The 17,815-nt window shown below is 28.6% G+C and overlaps 1 protein-coding gene across 1 annotated transcript; it reads right to left on the minus strand.

Annotated features, from left to right (window-relative positions):
• Positions 1–7,728: 7,728 nt before the first annotated feature.
• On the minus strand, positions 7,729–16,840 carry Psi (P-element somatic inhibitor). Its single transcript, XM_065511153.1, has 8 exons — positions 16,459–16,840; positions 15,627–16,322; positions 15,110–15,559; positions 14,890–15,042; positions 14,335–14,774; positions 14,041–14,260; positions 9,235–9,672; positions 7,729–8,506 (listed from the first exon to the last, which is right to left on the minus strand). Exons 1-7 carry the CDS (start codon positions 16,543–16,545, stop codon positions 9,340–9,342), a joined length of 2,379 nt encoding a protein of 792 aa, XP_065367225.1. The 5' UTR covers positions 16,546–16,840; the 3' UTR covers positions 7,729–8,506; positions 9,235–9,339.
• Positions 16,841–17,815: the final 975 nt, after the last annotated feature.

Below are 17,815 nucleotides of genomic sequence, written 5' to 3' on the forward strand. Positions count from 1 at the left end.
TTCAAAATACACAATTAACCATACATACAGACATATTTAAATATTTATATAGAAATGTTAATTAAAATAACTAAAATCGCAATCATATGAAACAATTTTGAAATAGGCAGGTAACAAAAAAAAATAAATTATATGTAAAATAATCATATAAACAAAAATTACTTTTAATTTTCATCAATGATTGCTTGAACTATAGCTGAAGAAGTATTCAAGTATGTAATCTCAAAGCCCATGTTAAAACTAAAGTGACCTGTGACAGCCCCTGCTCTCTTTCTCTCTGAAACATGTCATTCTCCCACCAACACTTAAGAAAGCCATCATAGATATACTTTCTATACTAATAAAGAAATATTAAAAAATATTTGGAAAATATTAAAATGTATATAAAAAAATATATATAAGAAGAAATGTATGTTGTTGTTGATATACAAAATAGAAAACAATATACAATCAATTTGTAAATAATTTTTATATAGTAGTAGTAGTAATAAAAATGATATAGTTTGTATGTAAATAGCAATATAATAATAGTCAATCAATCAATTATAATATTTAAATGGAAATGTTGTAGATTTTTTTATATTGGATTTGTTGTTATGTTAAGCTATACATACCATTTAAGGTAGAAAAAAGGATTCAATGTCAAGACCTGGTTTTTTAATTTGTTTGTTTTAGTAGCTACGATTTGTCTAAAGAGATCTGGACTTCATATCAAGTGCTCTGGCTGTAAATAGTTCTATAAGAAAAATACAATAAAACGCAACAACAATATATTTCATATTTCTTGGTTTACAAAAATATGAAATATAGCAAATTTATATTATTGAATATAATATTATAATTTATAATATTTTTGTTTTATTTTTAAGTTAATATTCATTGTTTTTCATTTTTTTTTTGTTTTTTTCATTTTCAAATATAATTATTAGCATATTTTTTAAAATTGTGTTTGTAAGAAAAAAAAAATGTTGCAACATTTTTCTTTTTTATGTTTTGTTTTATAATTCAAAATACTTAACTTATTAACTACATATTTAAATATTTCAAGTAAAGTAATACAGAGACGTATTGTTATTAATTTTAATTATTATTTTTTTAAATATATAAATTTACTCTTGTTTATATTTGATTTTATGAGAAATTTCAAGAAAGTTCGTTTTTTTAAGAAAACAATATTAAAATGTTTTTTCACCTTTTTTAAGAAAGAAGTAAATCTTACCATAAATGAAATTTTTAAAACCTGGTATGTTAAAGCTTTATAAAGGGTTTTCATATGTTTTTATACTTGCAAAATGGATTTGATTGAGAGGAAGTGGTTTTTAGCTGGAAATAGATTTGATACATGGAAATTTTGCTATATAGTATGTATGGTTTTTTTTTTTAAATTGTATAAGAAAATATATTGTAATGTAATTGAGAGAATAGTGTAACCAAATCTTACCGCACTGATTATAAACCATAACTATTTAAACTTAAATGGAAATATTATGTAGGTTAATAAGGATATTAAACATTTCTATTGATATTTATAGTACAAATATTTTTATTTATGGTTCAGTTACAAACCTATATTAATATTTCTCTTCATCAGCCAATAAATTCTTGTTTTTTTTTTAGAAAATTTCAACGAAAAATGTGTTGTATGTATAAAACTGGTTAAGCCTTATTAAGAAATCTAAACGATGAAACATTAGGTAAGAAATTCGTAAATCTATATATATATAAAAATGTAATGTCATCACGTGAGAACGAACGGCTGGAGCGATTTGGCTGATTTTTTTTTTATTCGATTCGAAATTTTCAGGAGATGGTTTGTAAAGAAAAAAAATTCAAAAATTCCGGGTAAAACTCGGAAATTCTTTTTTTGTGAGTCCAGTCAACTGTAATAAAAAAGCTCCCTAAAGTATGCAGTACAAATTTAGATATTTTATTTGCAAATTAATAAGAACAGACTGGTGTGCGTGGGTTGGAGAAACTTGAAGAACTAACATTAGTAAATGCTACCGGGCGAAGCCGGGCGATCAACAAGTTTTTTATCAGATTATCCTCAAAAAGTCCTATGCTGACTCTGTTCCTTGTTGTCAAATTTTATAAAAGGGGATCCTCCAAAAGTCCTACTTTAAAATATCTTGTTGATACCTTCCAGAATTTCAAAAAAGAACTTGGTAGCTCTTCAAGTTCAATCGCTCTTTTTGACTTTTGAACTACCTATTTATAAAAGAACAAGAAGCGAGTGATACATTTCTTATATTAAAATTGTTTCTCTGTTCCGAACTAATACTACTAAAGCTAAATTAATCCATGGGATTTTAATTTGCTGTCAGTTGCCGTATAATTATGGTAACGGATTCTATCCATTATGACCCGCAAAAAACGTACAAATTAGTCATTTTAGTTCTCAGTTCAATACTGAACTAAGTGAGCAAACGATTTGAACTAGTTGATTTAGTTCAAATAATGGAATCGTTCAATTGAACTAGTTCGTTCATGAACTACCCAAGTCTAATGCTTATACTTCGCTGCTGCTCAATGGAACGAATAAAGAAAAGTAAAAGTTGCGAAATGCACCGTTCGAAAGAACATAAGCTTACAATGAAAGTTAGCAGGAAAAATCCGAGTTCACTCGACCAAGGGCTGCCCACTGCTGTTACAACAACAACGAATGTTAAAATTTGTGTTTTTTAAATCTCAAATGTTTGAAAAATAGTTGAGAATAGTAATTTTCTCAATAATGAGTCTCAAATGCAGTAGAATTAGTACTAGTGAAGTGTTATACAGAGTGTGCCAATCGGCCACCAGCAATGACATACCCATCTTAAATTAACCAGTTAAATTAACACTGCGTGCGTGTTGAAAATTCACTAGTAGTAGTTCTTAGTGGCTAACTACTCATTCGACGTGACGGAACTAGTTCAATGAACATCAGGGATTCTGTTAAATGTTGGATGAGTGATAAAAAAGTTTCAGTATCAAATTAGAATGATTTGAAATGAAATCTCAAACGTTTGAAAATGATTTGAGAATAATAACTTTCTCAACAGTTGCCAAAGGGACTTCAAAAGAGTTAAACCAGCCTTAAACGTGTTTTTAAAAGATTCTTCCATATCGAACTGCGTTACTTTAATTAAGTTATTTAAAAACTTGGTAATGTTTGCTGGCCGTAAGCAAATGAAAATTATTGAATGATGATTACATTCCCATGAATTAGGTTTTTGGCTCTCAGTTATCTATCTAGTTTTCATCTATTCATATTTTCTTCCAAATTTCAAGTACATAGCATAACAGGGGCAAGTAGTCGGTGAGACGTTTCCGATCATTACAATAATCAACTCTTGGCAGTAAAAAAAAACTCGCGAGCATTTTTACCGCATTTCTGAGGGATTAAAATTTATTTGATATCCGATATTGATTGGGAAAAGACAATATGCCTTAAAATAAACAATATATGGTCTCACAAATCTCAAAAAATATGACAAAGAGAGCACAGACTCTTTAGTTTTATTTTTATGGGAAATTTCAGCCACAATATCAACACAAACAAAAAACTACAGTAACTAAAGACACATCAACAGATTTCTAATAAATTTTAAAATAAATATTTCCCCTTAACGTGTTAACAAATAATAAAAAAAGCTGAAATTTGAGAATGTAATTAATTATCTTAACAAAATTCAAATTATTCATTTTCAATATAGTCAAAAATCAAATTCAAATACGTAAGTAAGTACAAAGATAATAAATATTGTGGTTTATGAGATATGGACAATTTTTGTTTTCAGAATTAACACATAAAATGTTGAAAATATTTAAAACCCTTAATTATTAATAATATTATGGTAAAAAAATGTAAGAATAATATGTAAATATAATATCAATGTTTGCTTTACTTCTTTTAAAGGTTTTTTTCTTTCATTCTCTTCATCATTTCTTAAACAAAACTTTATAAACATCCTGTAAAATTATTTCATATGTTTGTTACAGTAAATAATATAATATAGATTTCATTTTTGATATTTTTTTTCAACATAAACAAAATGTACAATAAAATGTTGTTATATATATATATTTCTCTTAAAAAAAGAAAATTATTTTTATTTTGCACATACATAATACTCTTACCATAAACATTTAATCCTTGTATGTGAAATTGTAGTTCATTTTGATGGTGGCGATTGGAGTTGAAGTCAGTCATCATCATCATCTTCATGGGCATCTTCTTTAACCTCAAACAGCCGTTGGTCTCAAAACTCTCTGTCTAAGAAATAACACTTAACAAAGTAGGGTTTGGTATGATTTCGAAAAAAATTGTCAATATAGATATTTTGGTTTATCAAACTAATTTTGTATTTAAGTTTTCTTTGTGTGGTTAATTTTATGTTTAAAGTTTAAAATTTGTTAAATTTCCTATAATTTTTTTTTTAATTTTTATGATTATAGAAATTGGTGATATAAACAATATAAATAGATACCTAAGTTTTGACAGCTCTTTGAAAGGGATTTACAAGATGTTGAGATAGATATACATACGTATTGCAAATATATATTGTAAGAAAAGAATAATTAAAGTGATAATAAAATTAAAATGATTTTATTTAATAGAAACATTTCATAATTTTGTTAAAAAAATAAATTTTTGAAAGAGAACCTTCTGGAAAAAGTACCTTCTTAACAAATAACTATTTCAAAAAGAACCCATTTAAAGTAATTATCTTTTTAAAAAGCTAATTTTTTCTAGAATGTATTTAAAAAATATTTAAAAAATCTATTTTCTTAAAAAAAATAACTATCTGAAAAAGAACCTTTCAAAAAAGTAATTTTTCTAGAAAGAAAAAGACAATTTTTTAAAAGTACTTTTTTTTTGTAAAATTATACTATTTTCGAAGAAGTATTTGTTTTGTAAAAATATACTATTTCAAAAAGATACATTTGAAATAGTATATTTTACTATTCCTTTTTTGTAAAAATTATATAAAAATATTTCCAAATTTTTTTTAAAATAACTTTTTTCAATTCTTAAAAAAAACATTTTGGAAAAAATTATGTACTTTTTTTTCATAAATGTACGTTTTTAAGAAGGCATTTCAAAATGTTTGTAAAGAAGTACTGTTTCAATAATGTGCATTTTTGTAAAAATTATATGTACAAATATTTCTCAAAAGAGAACTTTTTTCAATTCTTAAGAAAAACTTTTTGAAATATGTAGTAGGTTTTCAATTAAGTGCTATTTCAAAAAGGTACTTTTTCTGAAATGTTTTTTTTTTTCATAAATGTACATTTTTAAAATGGTATTTCAAAAAGTTTGTAAAAAGTACTATTTCAAAAAGGTACTTTTTTGTAAAAATTATACAAATAATTCCAAAAAATTTTTTCAAAATATATTTTTTAAAATATGTAATAGTTTTTCGAGTAATTCAAAAAGGTACTTTTTCTAAAATGTTCTTTTTTCACAAAAGTACATTTTTAAAAAGGTATTGCAAAAAGTTTGGAAAAAAGTACTATTTCAAAAACGTACTTTTTTGTAAAAATTATACAAATTTTTTCCAAAAAATCTTTTTCAAAAGGACTTTTTCCAATTCCTTGAAAAAAAAAACTTTTTAAAATATGAAGTAGTTTTTCAAGTAAGTGCTATTTCAAATAGGTACTTTTTCTAAAATGTTATATTTGAAAATGTTTTCTTTATTTCATAAATGTACATTTTTAAAAAAGGTATTTCCAAAAGTTTGGAAAAAGTACTATTTGAAAAACGTACTTTTTTGTAAAAATGTACTATTTCAAAAACGTACTTTTTTGTAAAAATTATACAAATATTTCCAAAAAAATCTTTATCAAAAGAGAACTTTGTAGAAATATGAAATATGTAGTAGTTTTTCAAGTAAGTGCCATTTCAAAAGGTACTTTTTCTAAAATGTTCTATTTGAAATTTTTTTTTTCACAAATGTACATTTTTTTTCACAAAATGTACAAAGGTATTTCAAAAAGTTAAGAAAAATTACTACGTATTTCAAAAAAGTACTTCTTTGTGTAAAAAGGTATTTTTTTTGTAAAAATGTTCTATTTCAAAAGGATATTTTTCATATATGTAGATTTTTAAAAATGTACTTTTTTGCAAAAATATACTACCTATTTCAAAAAGGTACTTTTTTGTAAAAATTATAGAAATCTTTTGATTTTTTTAAAAATATACTCATAAAAAAGGGGCTTTAGAAAAAATATTTTCTCGATTTGTTATTATTTTTAAAAAGTACTTTTTAAGAAATAAACTTTTTTTAAAAAAATATTTTCTCGAAAAATTTCAATTAAATTTTTTGGAAAATCAACTGAATGTGTTAGTTCGAATTAACAATTTTGTATTAGAATTTATGAATCAAACTTAACTGAAACCTCTCATTAAATATTCCTTAAAACGAACATTATCACTTTATCAGGCCTGTCACACATTTTGTTCGGAATGGTTACAATTCTTCAGTTTCCGTGTAATTTATTAATTTCAAAAAAAATATTTAATAATTCTGTATTTCTGATTTTAATTTGAAACAAATTGAAGTTGTTGGTACGGAAATTGATTTAAGATTTTAGAAAAACAAATAATCAGGCCTGTCACACATTTTGTTCGGAATGGTTTCAATTCCGTAGTTTTTATTCCGATCGATTTCGTTTTAGGCTTTTCAGATTCCGTGTAATTTATTAATTCCAAAAATATTTAATAATTCTATATTTCTGATTTAAATTTGAAAGCGTTTTTTATATTAAAACAAAAAGGAAGCTTTTGGTACAGAAATTGATTAAAAATTTTAGAAAAACAAATAATTACAAAAAAATATCAATTCCACTTTGAAAACTAAAAGTGGTTTCATTCCGAAAGAAATTTTCGTTTTACTTTTTCTGAAAAAGCAAAATACGGAATTAATTCCACTTTCGATCGGAATGGAATTCTGTGACAGGCCTGAATTACAAAGAAATATCAATTCCACTTTGGAAACTGAAAATGGTTTCATTCCAAAAAAAAAAAAAATCGTTTTACTTTTTCTAAAGAAGCAAAATGCGGAATTAATTCCTCTTTAGATTGGATTCGAATTCTGTGACAGGACTGTATTTATTTATTCCATTTTAAGAAGTACTTTTTCATAAATATACTTTTTTAAAAATGTACTTTTTCGAAAAATTCCCTACTACTACTGTTTTTTGTAAATATGAAAAATTTCGAATTAATTACGAATAAATCAACTGAATACTGAATATTTTAGTCAGAATTAATATCAAATTTAAGTGAAATATAGGAAATTAATGCAGAAACTAATTCAAAATATTCAAGTTACATGTTAATACATTTATTCAATAATACTTTATTGCGTATGGCACAATTTCGGTTTTAATTTCGAATACCTGGGACTACATTCGTGATCAAATGAGCTTGTGTATCGAAAAAGTGTTTTATTGTTGGATATTCAATGTAATATTCGTTTTTACTTTTTCTGAAGAAGCAAAATACGGATGAATTCCACTTGTGACAGCGGCTTATAACCTCAATTTTACTTGATCACGATTCGAAAATTCAGACTCTGGATAAAAATCTGTCAGTAGGACAAACAAAATTAAAGAAAATCAAGAATAAATTTGAAAATAAAAAAAATGTTTGTAAAAAAAATCAATATGAATTCATAACTAACTCCTGGTCGCACAAAAATCCCATTACTTTCAAGAGCTGTCTATTGTAATAATGACTGTCAATTGGGGTTTATTATTTTTTTTTTATTATTTTTTAATTGTATGTATATTATAAAAAAAAGTATAATAATTATAATTTAAAATTTAAAGCTACACAAATATTTTGTTATAGTTTTATTATTTTGAAAAAACGAAATAAAAAAGGAAGCTTTTGTTTTTTATTTAATAGACTTCTTTGCAATAATAAAAGAAATCATTATCATCTATTATCTAAGGTGTGTGTATAGTTATAATAAACCTAACTTAAAAACGGCCGTTTTTAGATAATTTTTTTCTTGCTTTTGTTGTATGTATATTACTTTTTTTTGAATTTAACATTCCTGATAAGTAGTAGTAGTATTAGTTGTTGTTGTTGTAAAGATAATGTTATTAATATGTAATTACTTTTTTATATTTATATAAATTAATTTGTTATCGTTATAGTAAATGTAAATATAACTAACACACTATTAATAAATTGTTTTCTTTCTTATTATGGTTAAAAACTCTTGCTGTTTGTGTATCATCATTAATAATATAAACTATATTAAAGAGAAATATTACACTTAAAAACTAAAGAATGAAAATCAAATCAAATAAATTGATAATGCAAGTAAGTATTGATTTTGTTTTTTGTTTTTTTTTTCTTTACATCAAACCAAACACGTCCACACACTCAATACACTCTTTCGTAGATTTACAAAATTTCATTTTAAATATTTTATAATTATTTGTTTGTTTAGAGAGAGACTTGACTTTTTTTATTTGTATAGAAGGTCTTTTTTTATATGAAAACTGAAAGCTGCAAGAAAAAAATTTTATGGAAGGAAAAAAAGAAATATGGTTTTGTTATGTTAGAGTTTATAAATAAACAAAATAAAATCATAAAAACTAAAAACAACATAAAAAAATAATATTGTAATTGAAGAAATTAATAAAAAAAAAAATTAAAATTTAATTAAAGAAACAAACAAACGCAAATATGTTTACACTACTATATATATTTATATAAATAAAATAGGAATAAAAAAAGTTGTTTATCAATTATGTTTGTGGTATTTATACACATTTATATAAATAAATGCATATTATACATACAATAGAGAGTAAAAAGTTATCAACAGTCAATATGGTCAATATGTTTTTATATATATTTCAACAAAAAAAAGATATGTAATAATATTTGAACTAAAGTATATTTCAAATATTAAATATAAAAATAAATGCTTTGTAAAAGGTACATTCTATTAAAAAAAATATATATATATATATATGTAGTATGTATGTAAATAATTATGAATTAATTAAGCACCCAACAATTGAAATATTATTATATAATAAAAATTTGTTTCAAAAAGTCTTTTTTCAATATAGTATGTAATGTATTCAGAATATGAGCATTATTCAATTAAATAAATTTCTTTTGTGGTATTTTATTTTTTTTAAATATGTTTGAGGAAAACAACAAACCAATCAATGAAGAAAATAAAGAATCTAATAAAACTGTTTACCAACTGAACAACAACTTACCATTAATGAGGGGGGTTTGAACAAAAAAATCCATATCTCCAGACTTCTCTAGTATTGGGTCGTCCGTCTGTTGTTTTTATGGGGGGGTGAGTGAGTTGGGGGGTTTTAATGTTTGTCTCCTTTCTTCTGATTGTTGCCACCACCTTGGCTGGGACCACTGCCTGGTGGTTGTGGAGCTCCGGGATAACCTCCTGGAGCTCCATAGCCACCAGCTGATCCGGGGCCAGCATAACCACCAGGTTGGGGATATCCTCCCGCATTCGCAGCAGCTGCGGCATAATATTGTGAATATTGAGCATATTGGCTAGGGGTCATACCTTGTGGATAACCACCTCCAGGGGCGGCTGGTCCGCCAGGATTAGCGCCAGGGGCTCCAGGTGCACCACCAGGGGCACTACTGCCAGCTGCACCGGGATTTCCAGAGCTAGGTTGGCCTCCCTAAAATCAAAACAAACACATATGGTGTTATGTTATGTTATTTATTATATTTATAAGAGATTTTTTAGTTTGCAACAAAAATTATATTAATATCTGAAAGACATACATATAACATTCATTATGTGGTTGTCATTTTTTTTGTATGTGTGTGTAATGAATTTAAAAAAAGAAATATTTAAATTTTGTATTTGTTTAGGAAAAAATTAATTTCTGTAACAAACAATTGATTAAATCTAATCGTTTTTAATTCAAATTTCATATAAGGTATGAAACAATGTTTTTTAACAAGGCAACGGACCTTAATAGAGAATTCACTAATGTGTAAAGAACATTACGATGAATCAGCTGAGGAGAAAGAGGGAATCATATCATGGAAAGATAAAGTAGATGTAAAGTTTTGAGTGGTAAACCTGCACGAAGATTTGTTGAAATTACTTGCAAATATCCTTATATTTTGATACGACAACTATTAACTATAAAATTAAAAAATAATTAAAAAAGAAATGATGTCCCGCAGATTTTTATATTTTTTGTCGCGTTCTTGATGCCATATTTATTGCTAATATTTTAGAAATAACAAAATAATCATCTTGCTTTTTTCTAGATGCTATCGAAAACGAGTTAGATTTTTTGTCACGTTCTTCATCCCACGTTTATTGCAAATATATCGAGCCATAACCGCCATGATTATAAATTTTCGCTTTTTGATAAACATCGATAGTTCTCGATCATTCACATCATCTCACAAAATACCATTGCTGTATAATGTACCATTATGATTTTACAGCAAAAACAATTTAGACGTATGTACAATTTATGGTTTTTTCTACATATTTTGTGAACATAAAGTGGCGCTTACGTCTTTATTAGTTTTAACAAATTAATTAATATTAGTCAAATTAATTAATATTAGAATATAATTTGAACAAAATAAAAAAATTTAAACATTAGGTTGTGTATTTAATAAAATTCGAAGGGTGTAACTGCCAGCGAAAAGGACGTAAGCGACATAAATAACCGTTATCTTGGAAATATATGAAATAAAATAAATGCAATGTAGTTAAGAAGTAACAGTGCATAAAAACTTCATTGTGACGGTAATACTTAGACTTCAACCAAGGTCAATTAAAAAAAAACCTTCCCCTCTAAAATTTGGTTTTTGGCGTATACGTCTTTTTTGATGTTATGACTCGATATAATTGTCTCCAACAAAAAAAAAAAAAAATATAAACAAAAAACAAGTGAGCTATATTCGGATGTGGCGAATCTTAAATACCCTTCACCAAAGCATACTACTTTAAGATAACAATTTTTGAAAAAAAAATATTGGTGAAACAGAATATTTAAACAAAATTTATTTTTTACATATTTTTTTATTTAATTTTTTAATTTATTAGTGAAAAAAATTAATGATGAAAAAATATTTTTCCGATTTTGACCATTGTGGGTCCAAGTTGCTATGGCGTTATATACGTCGTTGCAAAGGACTTTGAAATATCTATCATTAGATATCCCTATTGTCTATATTAATAACATAGTAATCCACATATAGATCAAAAATAGATCAAGTCGAGGTTGTCCTGCTTTTTTCCTAAGATCTCATTCATTTGTAGTCCGATTTTCTCGATTTTAAATAGCAACCGAATCGGGTCTATAGCGGATATATTGATGTATGAATCATGTTTGTAAGTTATTTAGGGGCTACCGAAAGTTGATTTCAACATTCAGACGGACAGTGCTATATCGAATACAGAATATACATATATACTTTGTGGCGTCGCAAATGAAATATGTAGAATTTACAAACGGAATGACAAACTTAGGGCCTCATTTTATAAAACGAAACGTTTGGAAACGTAAGCAATTTAGACCCTTTATATATCCTTGCCACTCATGGTTTTTTGCCTATATCTCAACCATTTGGGGCCCGATTTTCCCGAATTAATAAAACTGGGACTATAGTTGATATATTGATGTATCAATCATGTAAGTTATTTGTGAGCTTCGGATAGTTGATTTCAACACAGAGCTGGGCAGACGGACATGTTATAAAAAAACACGAATTTTTCATTAATTTCTTTTCGAGTATTGCCTAGTAGTTTTGAGTATTAAATTGTAAAGTTTGGGCTAGTCATATTTGAAGTAAAAACACTGAACGAAAATAACCATATCGAAGCCGATATATGCTTAGGAATTCGCTAATGTCTTCATGATATTTTATAAGTATGGGATATTCCCTATCGGAAATAACATGTGAAATTTTGTTCCCGTGAAATTTTTGTTCCCGTGATATTCCCATGAACTTTGCATTCACAATATTTAATTTTGTTCGTAACAGCTGTTTATTATTTAGAAAATTTCATCTAAAAATTTCACCAGTCGTAGAAAAGATCTGAGTTGAAGAACAACTCGAGCATCATCATTATCCAGCCCAATTATGATTGGGCTTGTTTGGCTTTCGAGGGTTCTGCGTCTCATCTCGCATTGGTATTAATTTTATACGTAGCTTAACTGTTTGAGTCGTTTATATTAATCCACATGCGTTCGTTTTGTTACAATCTTGATTTGAGGTTATGATAAGACACAGTTGATATACATATAACCTGGTGGAGGACCAATCAAAACTCATTGGAGGAGACCCATTAAAACTCAATTGAAGAAACTCTGGTGGAGGACCACATAAAACTCATTTTTGATGGAAAATCTGGTAGAGGACCATACGAAACTCATTAGTGAAGAATAACCTGGTGGAGCACCATTAATTAAAAACTTGAAATCAAAATTTCATAGTCAGCCCAATTATGAAAAAAACATTCCCCGTGTTTTTTTTCCCCTTTTTTCAAATTTAAAATGTTAAAAAAACGAAAAGGGAAAAAACTTCCGGGAAATTTTTTTCATAATTGGGCTGAGTACCTGGTTATTATACGAAGGTATAATTCCAGACAGGATAACTGTGGAATATCCTGGCATATAGCTTTAATAGTTTTGTTATTTAATTAAAAAGTAAAAAAAAAAATTCACAACATGAGGAATTTTTTTAATTGAACAAAGTTGATGAACGAATAATGAGAAAAGGGAACATCTTTCATGTGAAATATTGATTCACGGTACATTTGATTAAAAGAAAAGCATATGGAGACAAAACTCTGCAATGACCAGCCGGTTAAAAAACGCTGACGTGAATCAATAATTCTTTTCGCATAGTGGCTGATAGGTAATTCTGGCCAAAATAAGTTTATTGATCCTTTTACGACCATAATCATATATTTTTTGGAAATTTGCTAATCCTTTCTTAGGGGCGCTTTTTAACTGAGGCCAGGTAACTGATTAAAGTCACCCTTGCAGATCAGTTTTAAATGGACCCAAGTGAGCTGCTTGATTGGAGGCTGTCCATGGAACCTAAGTATCGTCGTCCATAACAATAAATATACTTATATTCCGTAATATACTGAGTATACAGTTTTCTGGCCCATCTTTTGGCTACATTCAGTTTATCGGACGATCGATCTGGCTCTTTTGTCACTTTGTTTATGAATATGCGGGTTAATTTAAATTTTATCTATGAATATTCATGCTTTTTTTGCATATTTTCCTAATCCTTTGAGCATTTTAACTTACTTATTTTAAAAGCTTACATTAAATATTAACACATCAAATTCAACTTAAAATTAAAAACTTCTCACTATGTTTTTTTACTAAAATGCCAAAACAGTTTTATTTTTTTTAAATTTAACCCTAACCTGACAAAAAAATTAAATGTTGCCTATTTTTTTACAAGTTAAAAAAATACACAACGTACCTTCATCAATTGTCTTTCAAGAGCTTCGGCTTCTTCAATTTTACCTATACTACGATAATATTCAGCCCATTGAGCACTATAGTCTTTAGATTGTTGACCAGCAACAGCAGCCGACGCAGTACCACTACTAACACCAGATGGTGTATGACTAGTACCAGCAGCACCACCAACAGCAGCAGAGGCAGATGATGATGATGCTGTTGTTGTTGAGGCCAATGATGATTGTGAAGCCTATTTATTATTAATAAATAAAAACGTTTTGAAAAGTAATTGAGTTTTGTGTGTTTTCCAAAGTTAATTGCAGTTTTATATGGCTATAAAACATCTAAACATACAAAAAACATTTAAAGAAAAAATAATAACCAACTACTTGATAAAACGTAATATTATTATTACATATTTGCCTAAACTAAAACTTGGTAAAGCGGTTCTATCTATTATTTAATGTACATACATATTTTTTTGTTAATACTATTTTATTATACATAATAAACATTGATTTAATGTATTGACACTCTATTGAGAGTGAGTGTGAGTAATTAGAGAGTCAGCAGTTAAGAATAGCTTACCTTCATTTGTTTTTCAATTGCTTCAGCTTCTTCGATTTTTCCTATGCTACGATAGTACTCAGCCCATTGGGCACTGTAGTCTTGTGACTGCTGGCCGGCAGATTGAGCAGCTTGTTGTGCAGCGGGTTGAGCTTGAGGCTGAGGTTGAGGCGCAGCAGTAGCTTGTTTAGCTTTCAACTGTTGTTCAATCATTTCAGCTTCTCGTTGCATGCCCATTGATCTATAAAAAGTTAATCGAATGCATAATTTAAATAAAAAATTTTGTTTTTTTTTATTTTTATAAGAAAGACTTACTTGTAATACTCTATCCACTGTGTTGAATAATCTGCAGACTGTGCTCCTGCACCAGGGGCTCCTTGGCCCATACTAGCAGCCTGCTGTTGTTGGGCCTGTTCTCCCCAACCACCGGCTTGTCCATATCCAGCAGCCCATTGTTGTTGATAAGCAACCGCAGCAGCATTTGGATCATTGGGATTATAACCGGCACCACCGCCGCCTCCACCACCTTGTTGATTTGGTGGACCACCATTAATGGATTTACGATTGATAATCGGCAGTTCCATATTAATTTTTTCAGCAATCATTTGCCGGGCAGCTTCTACTTGTTCGGAGGTGCCTTTGCATTTGAAGAGTTTTTCTGATGGCGGATTTAAAGCATTACGATCCATTTCACAATAGGCACCAGATTGTTGATTAATTAATTTAATAGTTTCACCACCACGTCCAATAACAATCTGTTGAATACAAAAAAATATATTTCATTAAGTTCCCAAATAATATATAATTTAAAGCTAAATTTTATCCTTGAAAAATTAAAATTTTACTTTTTATTAAAACATTTCTACTTACACCACATTTTGATGCTGGTACCATGAATGTAATCTCTTCGCGAGCTGGTTGTTGGGCATGATTAACACCATAGCCATAACCATAATTGGAATTGCCATTGTCACTACCATTGCCGCCGCCGCCACCTCCTCCATTACCATTACGATTTCTTTGCTAAAATGTCCAAAATATTAAAACTGAAATCTTGACAATCTCAATATTTTGTTTTATGCTAACTTACCATGACATTGTCAATTAAACCATCAATCATACGTTTGGCATCATCTACTTGTTGTCTTGAACCCTGTATCAGACATCTACGATCACCAGGCTCATCGTTTTTGCCTTGTATGAACTGTAGTTTACAACCACATTCTTGTTGGATTTTCCGTATCATATCACCGCCCTTGCCAATTACCACACCTACAGCTATTTTCGGCACGAATACTTCACATTGTTCGCCGCCATTACCGCCACCGAAATTATTATAATTTCCCCCACCATTGTTGGGACCATTACCACCGCCTCCCATACCGCCACCACCACCACCATTACCACCCATATTGGTACGGTTGTTGTTCTGTTGCTGCTGCTGTTGTTGTTGTTGAGCATCTTTTTGTGCTATTAGTTCCAAAACTAATTGTTTAGCATGTTCAATTTTTTGGGGATCACCCGAAATGCGTAGGGGTTTCTAAATCAATGCAACAATTTAAACGTTTAATTATTATTCTTTGAGTTAAATTAAAAATTAAACTTACAATGACTTCTTGATTGGGTCCATCTTGTATGATGACCATTTTGGCTCCGGTTTTTTCCTGTAACTGTTTGATGGTATCACCACCCTTGCCTATGACTAAACCTACTTTGGTACCCGGTATCATGATTTCCTGATAAGGTGGATAGCCCGTGGGTCCTGGTGGAGGCATATTGATAGTTAAGACTACTTCAACATTGCCACCACCATTACGATTGGATAATTGTTGCATAACTTCGCGGCCCTTGGTCACGGATTCTCGAGAGCCTCTTAATGTTATAACACGATCACCCTCGGCTTGGCCCATCTGAACCTTGCAACCAGAATCGCCTTGTATGTGAGAAATAGTATCGTTGCTGCCACGACCATAAAAGGCGCTCATAAGACAATCGGGAATGCGTACTTGTTCTTCACATGTATTGCCTGCACTTGCAGCTAAGCGTGCTGCCACAGCCGCCGCTTGTGCAATGGCCTGTGTCATATTACCCGCACCAGCGACAGATGAACCGCCACCACCACCACCACTACTCATATTGGAATTGCTATTATGACCGTAATCATTAGCATCCGGACTAGTGAAACGTTTGTTTTCTGGTCCCGAGTCAGAATCGTCTAGAGAACGTTTAAAGCCGACTGCTCCAGCAATGCTAGCGGCACCGCTACTTGCTTGCTGTGGATTTGGCTGTATTTTAGCGGCAATCTATTATAAGAAAACAAAAAGAGTATAAACATTATTTGTCTCTTTCCAACATGATTCTCTTACAAAAATTAATCGATTTTTTTCATGTTCTGGCAAAAAAAAAAAAATTATTACCCTGAAAAAATTAAATTTTTACCTGTTTTGCTCGTTGTAAAGCCGCTGCAAATGCTTGCGATTGATTTATATTATTTTGTGCTGCTGCTGGACCACCAAAATCACCCATACTTTAATAATTAATTAATTTTATTCAACTACCACGCGTATTTATTATATCAGTGCAAATTTTTTTTCACGATTTCTATTCTTTGTAGAAGGGCGGAAGCTTTTTTTGCACTAATCTTTGTATGCTTTTTTCAACTTTAAATAACTAGAAATTTCATAGAATTCCTATTGTACGTTATAATATGCTTATTAAATTTTATTTATTTCAATAATTTCTTTGAATATTTTCCGTATTTTGTATAAAAAATTACAATTTTTTCACAGCACTTTCCAAAAGTCACTACAAATGCGGCATGAAAAAATACAAATGGCGGATTTAAGAAAAATCTAAAATGTATGAAAAAAAATCCCAAGAAAAACAGGGTTGCTAGCAAAACATTAACATAGAGTTGTATTTCTGTGTATTGGAAAAACAGTGTGGCAACATAAGTTTTGTTTATACAGTGCGTACTCGGTTTATGATTTTATCCTATCCGCTATTATGTGAGATTAGTTTGAATTGTAAATAAAAGCCTCAGCAGATTAATTATTTGTTTATCTGATTTCGATATAAATATTATTAGATATTATTTTTATCAGATATCGAACACCGGCTTCTCTAAAATCACTTTTTCTGTACATTTTCTGAAGTACTGTCATATAAATTCAAAAATTAATTTTTGTATCACAAAATTATTAAACAGTATCATATTATATATATCATATAAAAGGTAATTTGAAGCACTATTCAATGATACTCATAATGATCAGATTATTTTTGAAAAATATGAGAAATTTACTATTTTATATATTGATTTTGAAATCCTATAACTCTTAAACTAAGAGAGAGTAGCCAACACCAAAAATTATTAAAATGCAAGTTGTTTTGATGATCTTGATGGTATGCCCATGGTTTTTCTTATTTATTCAAAAAACGTCAAAATTTCTACATTTTATTAAATTTCCTTTTTATAAATAAAATACATGATAATTTATTATTTAATGGGTCAGTGGCAGCTCTGCCTTCAAAATTAACATTTTAGCGGGCAAGTGCGTTTTAGTGTAATTTGTATAAAAATTGTGTAAAAAAATAAGTTTTAAAGTTAAAAGCAATTTAAAATAGGTAAGAACATAAACAATATTTAAAATATTATGAATTGAATACTGTAAACTTATATTACGTTCTATATAAGTTTAATCATTAATTTTAAGCGTTTTTTCTTAAATTAAATAATTTCCCTGTTACCAATAAATTTCCCTTCATCGCTGTTAGTTTTTGACGTTTGTGTTTT

This window comes from Calliphora vicina, chromosome 5, assembly GCF_958450345.1.
Source record: "Calliphora vicina chromosome 5, idCalVici1.1, whole genome shotgun sequence".
Lineage (NCBI taxonomy): Eukaryota > Metazoa > Arthropoda > Insecta > Diptera > Calliphoridae > Calliphora > Calliphora vicina.